Source organism: Plectropomus leopardus, chromosome 14 (assembly GCF_008729295.1).
Source record: "Plectropomus leopardus isolate mb chromosome 14, YSFRI_Pleo_2.0, whole genome shotgun sequence".
In the NCBI taxonomy this organism is placed as follows: domain Eukaryota; kingdom Metazoa; phylum Chordata; class Actinopteri; order Perciformes; family Serranidae; genus Plectropomus; species Plectropomus leopardus.
In genome coordinates, this window is record NC_056476.1 from 23,482,043 (window position 1) to 23,490,368 (window position 8,326).

At 41.5% G+C, this 8,326-nt stretch overlaps 2 protein-coding genes across 5 annotated transcripts; one reads left to right on the plus strand and one right to left on the minus strand.

Annotated features, from left to right (window-relative positions):
- Positions 1-267: 267 nt before the first annotated feature.
- On the plus strand, positions 268-3,558 carry trmt61b (tRNA methyltransferase 61B). Its single transcript, XM_042500083.1, has 7 exons — positions 268-1,241; positions 1,318-1,420; positions 1,572-1,762; positions 1,899-1,990; positions 2,715-2,917; positions 3,000-3,083; positions 3,168-3,558. The coding sequence occupies exons 1-7, from the start codon at positions 534-536 to the stop codon at positions 3,200-3,202; spliced, it is 1,416 nt and encodes a 471-aa protein (XP_042356017.1). The 5' UTR covers positions 268-533; the 3' UTR covers positions 3,203-3,558.
- Positions 3,559-3,581: 23 nt separating this feature from the next.
- On the minus strand, positions 3,582-8,127 carry spdya (speedy/RINGO cell cycle regulator family member A). 4 transcript variants are annotated; one of them, XM_042500085.1, is made up of 7 exons: positions 8,068-8,127; positions 6,630-6,926; positions 6,444-6,502; positions 6,273-6,358; positions 5,973-6,144; positions 5,431-5,788; positions 3,582-4,174 (listed from the first exon to the last, which is right to left on the minus strand). In XM_042500085.1, exons 2-7 carry the CDS (start codon positions 6,880-6,882, stop codon positions 4,113-4,115), a joined length of 990 nt encoding a protein of 329 aa, XP_042356019.1. In that variant the 5' UTR covers positions 6,883-6,926; positions 8,068-8,127; the 3' UTR covers positions 3,582-4,112. The 4 variants fall into 4 exon arrangements, with proteins under 4 accessions (XP_042356019.1, XP_042356020.1, XP_042356018.1 ...); XM_042500086.1 differs by lacking the exon at positions 8,068-8,127 and adding an exon at positions 7,881-8,059; XM_042500084.1 differs by lacking the exon at positions 8,068-8,127 and adding an exon at positions 7,809-8,059.
- Between the last annotated feature and the right edge of the window lie 199 nt (positions 8,128-8,326).

An 8,326-nucleotide genomic window follows, 5' to 3' on the forward strand; every position in this document is an offset into this window, starting at 1 on the left:
AGCCCTCTACAACTGGGCAGTTTCATAAGGTGTGTAATATTTATATCTGATCATGTACTGCCGGTTATTGGACAGAAAAATAATAACAAAAGCAACAGAGCGGTATGAGTGCTGTTTTTTCCAGTATAATGTCTGTTTGAGTGTGAAATGAGAAATATATCTTTTTAAAAAGCATAGTTACAATGTCGCCCTCTGCTGGTGGACTTTAATTACTACATGTGTCGCTCAGTTATGACGTCGATCACGTGTGTTTTCCAGCATGGTGACCTCCGGCTGAAAATATAGCCCCTATAGCCCGGCTTACTGGAAACGAAGACGAGCGAATTGGAAGTTGTTACTATATGAATGACTGGATGGAGTGACTGGATCCTCATCTAGGTTTGCCTATATGTTCACGTTGACTTGTTTATGTCGCAGAAATTCGTATATAACAACTACAGCTGTTATTTACTGGGTTTCATCTGCTGTTAATTCACTGGAGAGGAGATCAGGACACAGCCCTTATTTTATTTATTACGCTATAGTTTAACAGAATGACTGTGCAAATGCCCTTTGCTGGACTCCTGTTAATGCACAGACTGGTGAGAGTTAGCACACCCGCTCAGAGGCATCTCTGCAGCAGAGACATATTTGCAAAACTCCATAAATGTAGGATGGAGATCAGAGCTCTTTCAACTGCTTCTGTGAAATGTAACGAGAATGAGGGAGACAGCTCCTCACCGCTGACCTCCAGGCAAGGGCTGCTGTCTAGAGGGAGGCGTCCCCTGTCCCCACTGGAGAGGATCAGTAACCTGCTGCCTAAGGAAGCCCTGAGCCCCGAGGTGATGCAGCTCCGAGAGCAGAAGCAGCAAGAAGACGAAGAGGACACAAGCATCCAGCACACACAAGAGGATATTGGACCCCAAAAAGAGGATGATCATGCATCAGATGCAACCAAAAAGACAAAATCCTCAGACACTCAGTTGAACGTTCTTCCAGGGGAGAGCCTCCTTGTGTTCGGGGAGCTGCTTGTCGCTGAGTATCGTAAGAAAGGAGAGGTGGCATTCAGGAAGATGTTTGAACTTAAGACGAAGGCCATTTTGCACAGCAGCTGGGGGGTGATCGAGCACAATGACATAGTTGGAAAGCCTGCAGGTTGCTTCCTGAATACACACAGAAGGGCTCCCATCCTCATACGTCGGGCCACTCTGGAGGATTACGTGCTGTTAATGAAGAGGGGGGCGGCCATCGCCTACCCTAAGGTAGAGTTTGTGCGTCATCATCTTCCAGAGTTTTTGTCCAACACATACTTTGTTATGTCTCTTTCTCTTTTCCCAGGATGCAGCTACTATGCTCCTGATGATGGATGTCACAGAGGGAGACTGTGTGCTAGAGTCAGGATCTGGGTCCGGGGGCTTGTCTCTGTTACTGTCCAGAGCAGGTGTGCACCTTTCATACATCATCATCGTCCTCCGTCATTAAGACTGAGATGGAAGCATAGAGAGTCAGAGTTTAGATCTTGCACGCTATAACGACATGTCCGTCTGAAGGTAACAGAACTGACATCCGCAGTATGTTTTTGTTTCTCCCAGTTGGCTGTAGGGGCAGCGTGCTGAGTGTGGAGGTCAGGCAGGACCACCACAGGAGAGCGGTGCTCAACTACAATCGCTGGAGGTCGTCTTGGAGTCTGCGACGAGGAGAGGAGTGGCCTGACAACGTCCAGTTTCACCATGCCGACCTCAGCACTGCTTCCTCGCTCCTCGCTTCACAGGGATTCCACTCGGTCAGTGTCTGTAAACACAGACTGAGAGTGTTTAAACTAACCACAACACAGAAACACTTGATTATATGCTTTAAGAGTCCAGGAATTAGATTTTGTGTCACTTACTCATTCGTTGGATGGATTCTGTGTGTTGTAGGTTGCTCTCGACATGACCTGCCCGCAGCTGGTTTTACCCACTGTGATTCCACATCTGCACCCTGGAGCTGTCTGTGCTGTCTACGTCGCCAAGTGTGTATCTCCAGTGCCTCTCTGTCACCCCTTAAACCAGACCTAAAACAAATATGGGCGCAAACATACTTCAGACTGTTTGTACTCAACAAAACCACATTTCATTTTCACGCTGTATTTTGTACAAATTAAAGGTGATATAATGTGCAAATTAGAGCGCTTTGGAGTTACTGCTAAGTGATTATTTTTCAGCTGCTGGCTTCATATTTACCATTCAGACATGATGTCTCGGCAAGAAAGTATAATAACTGTATTGTTCCCCAAATGTCTTTAAAGTGTGATGTGTTTTTAATTAAAAAAAAAATAATTAAAGAAAAAAATGATCCTGCACACAATAATTGCATGTAAAGAGCAACATATTTGCAAAAAGAAGGTTGTCAAGCCCGAGGCATTCAGGCATATATATATATATATATACACACAAAATGCGTGAAATTCAAAGAAAAAGAAAACAGAAGGTATGACATCCCCTAAAACATTTATGGTGTTCAGCTGTGTGCATGCACACTCAGTAAAGTGCTGTCATTAATGGTGCAAGTTGTATTCAGATCATTTACAAGGCGCAAGTTAGATTTGTCATTTTTTAAATGTACGTAAGTAGAATTTGCAAATACTTAACTTAAAAACACTCCTTTATAAATAAAAGTCCAAAATTCTGTTTTAGATTGGGTTGTGATGCTGCAACAGAGCAGACCTAACAGCTCTCTGTATCTCTGTAACACAGTCTAACACAGGTCGTGGACCTGCTGGAAGGGCTTCGATGTACATCGCTCCCTTTGCTGTGTGAACGCGTCATTGAGGTTCCAGTCCGAGATTGGTTGGTGACCCCGGCCCTCCAGAAAAACGGGAGGTACTGCGTCAGGAACACTCCGGTGCAGGATAAAGACCAGAGGGAGAAGGGGGAGACATCGGATAAGTCTGACAAAGGTGATTTAAAGGAACGCGACAGGCCACTGTGCTTGTGTTTAATTCATTGATGTTTAGTTGAAATTTTACCGTCATATTTCAGAGATGATGACCAAAGACAAACACCCAGCCTTTGGGAGTATTCCATATCTTGGCAGACCTCATCATGAACAAAATAGCCACACAGGTCAGATATTAAAGCATTTCCACTCAGTCTAACAGTGTGTATATGATATGAATAAACACTCATTGTCTGCTTTTCCATTTTCAGCATTCCTGGTGAAACTGAGGAAGTTTGTGCCATAGCTGTTCTGCCCATGAGGAAACTTTAACAAAAATATTATGACATAATTAATAATGTCCTCACTGTAGATCATTTAAAAAATAAATGGTCAAAATGTTTACTGTGGTCTTTTTTTATTATTATTTAATGGCTAGATTGTGATTGCAAAGTCAAAATCCCAGACTGTAAATTATCAGTAAAATTAGTTAAATTTGCTCTGTAAATATAACTCAGTATGATCCTGCACACAATAATTGCATGTAAAGAGCAACATATTTGCAAAAAGAAGGTTGTCAAGCCCGAGGCATTCAGGCATATGTTTCCCGTTGCTGTAATGAAACTTAGCTGAGTGCATAAAAGCAGATTGTAATAAAGACTCAAAAACACAAACTTCAGCTCCAACCTTTATTGAAAACTCTAGAGGCGGTGTTGGGTCATTAAACAGGCACATTGGCAACAACACTAAAAACACACCCAGTAGAATCCCAGTTTTTTTAAGGACATGTATCAGAGGCTCAACTTTGATTCAAAATAAACTAAATTCTTGACAGTGTCATTTGTGAATAAGTGTGGAAAGAACCCGGAAGTGCTTCAGTACATAAATATAATAAATAAATATATAAATAAATAGCAAGAACTCAGTGCAGGTTAAACACATCTTTACAAAGGCTTTTTGGTGTTTCACATCAATCTTACTGCATGTTTCTGTCACAGTATAATGCATGAAATGACAATAGCTCATACTTTGATGGTAAACTTTGTTCATACCACGGTTATGTTGAATCAGTACCACGTTCACATAGAAAGAAGTGAACAAACTAGTGAGTTGCACTTGTGATTTAGACCTTTACTTCACCATGAAAGTGGTGTTAAAGAGGTGAGACAGCGACACACAGAACAGTTAGGTCAGTGCTGCTGAGGTAGTGCGACGCTCTACTCCTCGCAGATCCAGTCCATGGAGGGGTCATATGTGGACCCGCAGGGAGACTCATCCCCTGACACAGACAGAGGATAAAAAAAAAGTAGTTTAGCACAGCTGGAAACATGAAATATCTTCTGAAATTATATTATTAAGAGTCATCGCACTAGAATTAATCCTAAACCTCATTTTCAAGTTTCCTTTCAGTTGAAGTCTGTATCACACACACAGCATCATCTTTTCCACTTTCACTCTCTAATCCTGCTTTGTAAAATATCTGGCAGGTGTAATCCAGCTAAATCACATCTGCACATAATCCAGACACAGTAATTTAACAAAGTGACCTCTGATTAATAAAGCTGCTGCTTGAGACAGATGTCTTCATAAAACTACAAATCCATCACTGATGATTTTTTTTTTTTAAGCAAACAACATATGCACCATAAATATAAACTGTATTATGTTTTATGATCAAACATAAAAACGACATAGTTCTTGGCTATTCCTGCAAATTTCAGAGCCTCTTATAACGATTAGTCAAACAAAAGCAGTCATTTTTCAAGCAAAATGATAAACATTTGGCAGCTTAAATGTAGGGCTCTCACGTATTTTCACAGACAAAATTTCAAAACTTTTCCATGACTTCTCAAGGACCCATAGTAAAAATTTTAAAAAGTATTTCAAACATATCAGATTCAAACTCTTTTCAAACATAACTGCAGCTTGCTGGCATGCATGAGAGGACGGCAGGAACTCTGACGCTTGTACGTGATGGCGAACGTCAAAAAAACGTCACACATCGATGCATATTAGAGCTACGTTACGCCGACGGTTACAGAAAATACGTTTGCCGTTACGTTAAATGACGTGGAAGGTTATCCATGGAGGGTTCCTGTAACAATTTCATCACACACAACAAAGTTCAATAACTTTTTCAAAATTTTCACCAATTTCTTTACATTCCGTTACTTTACTAGGCCTGGGAAATGTGACTGTGAATTTGCAGGACTTTTCCATGACTGTGGGAGCCCTGTAAATGTAAATGTTTGCTGCTGCCTTTTATTGACATTTATTATTGTAAATGTAAATTATGATGAACCTTTTTAACATTTTCACATTTTATAGACTAAATAAATAATAGATTAATCACAAGAATAATCAGGAAAGTAGTTATTTATTGCAGTACTACCCTACTGTACAGGTGTGCAGGAGGTTCTTGTAATTTCTATTCTTTTAGTTATAATGCTTTCAGGAAACACCTCTTAATTTAAAAAGAGTCCTGAGATTTTATGATCATTTCAGCCTTTTGCTTTTGGGAAATATCATACCTACTGGGAACCTCCTCGGCACAGCAGCAGCGGGAATTCTGCGCCTGGCTCTTAGTCTCCATCGCCTTCCTGTGAGGGGCTGCAGCCCTCGGCGGGGTGAACTCCAACCTCAGTGTGGAGGTGAAAGGGTGTGGAAAGGGCGGGTTTGGACTCTGTGCAGAAGAGCGTCTGGAGAGATAAGAAGAGCCCGGGCCATTATCTATCCCGGAGCTGCGGTTACACAGGGAGCAGGAGACCGGAGAGGCCGAGGGCCCGCGGGGAATACGAGTGCAATCTCGGTCCCCGTACTGCCGCTGAGCGCCGCTGTGGTGCTCTGACCTCTCACGCTGCCATATAACGTGAGAGGACACAATGGCCATCACCTGGAGGACAGAGATAGGGAGACACAGATCGAGAAATGCATAAATACAGCTCCATCAGATGAAAAAAAAAAACCCAATGCCACTCTGGCATTTAGCAACATAATAAAAACTGCACTGTGCAGCAAAAAGACTCCCAGAGAAACAGCATTTATCAGTCTCCTCAGGCAATTACACTCGTGTGTACCTCCTCGCAGCAGCGCCTGCTGACACCAGCTCTGTACTCGACTCGTGCCCACAGCTTGTCTCGCTGCTTGAGGAAGCGGGGAAACTGCTTCCTCCAGTTCGTGCCCAGCGCCCATGGAAATATCTCGTACTTGCTCTCTTCATCATCCTCCTCCATGGTGTTGGCAAGATACCTAGAGATGTAACACAGGAGTCAAATTACAGTTTTTCCCAGCTGTTGTAGTAAAGGCAGTGACACACACTTTTATGAGAATAACAAGAAACAAAAGCAGATTTCTTTTTTTCTTTCTTTGAAACTCACAGTGCAATGAAAAAGTTCTTCCTGGTGTATTCAGCGAGAGTGAAGCGAGCCCTTTTGAAGTACACGAAGGTCATGGCTAAAAGGTACTGATGAAATAGGGAGAAAAGTTGTAGTGAGAAAGCATCTTAAAAATCATCTTACTTTTGCATAATCATTTGCTTAGCATTTTACCTTATCTGTCATTTTACAGCAACGGTCCATCCACAGGAAGTCATGGATCAGCTCATCATCTGTAACCAAACATAATTATTTAATATCAAATGCCACACATTTTCAAATTCTTTTCAAATTTAAATGTAAAACTGATCATTTTTGTGCTGCTGAATTAATGTTTTTTTACTGAGACTATTTATGTACCCAAAAGCCTGAAGAACGATGCCATTTCCTGCCGCTGGATCACGATTGTTGGGGGTAAGGTCATTTTAGCCAAACATGTCTCATCTCGATGCTGGCACGACTGGCTCTTCCCAGGTGGGCCCCGGGCATCTCGGCCATTGGCTCTTTTGAGCCGCAGACCTCTTCTGTTTGGGAGCGAGTTTGAACCATTGGGCTTGACTCCAGCATTTCTTGAGGGGGAAGGTTGGCACCAGCTATGTGTGTGCTTCATCATGCTTCAGTTTAGATCATCTGCAGTGGACAGGTGTATGGTGTGTTCTGAGGAGGAGAAGGAGGAGAGGCATGAGGTCGAAAAATGTACATCATCTGTGTATTTTATCTGTAATTTTGTTATAGTGCTTATCAGGGTTCTAAAGCTTAAAGACAGTGGGATTTAAGTCACTGAGAATTGAATTTAAGACCAATTTTACAACAGCCAAAACTGAAGGAAAAGAAGAACCAAGAACCAACATTTGAAACCAATAGTTACATAATATAAGGGAGGCTTTTGCCCAAATATTCATTGTAATATAAAACATGACTTTTTGGTGATGTTGGTGAAAAGGCATTCTTTGATATTTTGAAAAAAAATTCAGAAAAAAATGATGTCTTCTATGTCTTCTCCTTTTTAAGACTTTTGAAAGCTCTATTTGAGACACTTTAACACCAATAAGGCCTTATTTTTAGATTTGTGGATTTAATTCCTTGTTAAGACTTAATCTACGGAAACCCAGGGTTGTTCTATATACACCACATATATTGTTCCTGACGTGTCTACTATTTTATTTTATTTTTTGTCTGGGTGGCAGGGGTCCTTATCCAAAGCCAGGGCCAGAGAACAGAGGGTGCCATATGCTGTAAAGATTGTAATGTCCTTTGAATTTTGATATTTAGCTATATAAATAAAATGGGCTTGACTTGCTTAGCTACAAACCCAAAATAAGGTTCCTTCATTTTGCTTGTTCAATATACACACCATCAGGAGGTAATTTACAACTTACATTTACTCAGTACGTCTAAATGACAACCAGTTACTAAGATAGCTGTCAGCCACCAAGCAGAAAAGCTGACAACTCACAGTTCATAGGAAGCAAACTTAACAATAAACTTAGCAATGGGGTCTTAGATTAAAAAAAAAACCTGCATCAACTAGGTCCTCACCTCCGCGGTTCTTGACTTCGGCTTCAGTGAATAGCGCAGAGATGAGCAATTAGCTAGCTAACATTACGTTACCTTTAAATGAAATGTCCACAGACTTCAGTTTCACTAACACTTGTATTAGTGACGCGACGGGACCGAAACTAATAACACTCAGCGCGAAAGTATATATTTTCATTGAGAACAGGGGAGAATGCTAGCTATTACAACGCATTAAAAAAGCTAAAAAGTTATGAGCTATCATTCAGCTTTTCGTACTAACCAGAGAAGAAGGTAGTTTGGGAACGCGCTTCTGGGTCCGCGCCAATCATTCAAAGCAGTCCGCGTGCACGCGGAGGAGGAGACGCGTTCACGTTCTTCTTCGTCTTCTTTTGCTTCCTTCTTCGCCCCTCCCTCTCCAGTCAATGTAAATGATGACTTGACAGAGATGATAGAGACAGAGGTACAATAAACACAAAAAAGGAAAATGCAAAACGATCAGTAGTTTCATGATTGTAGTGCAAGAACATGTTGGGGGCAAA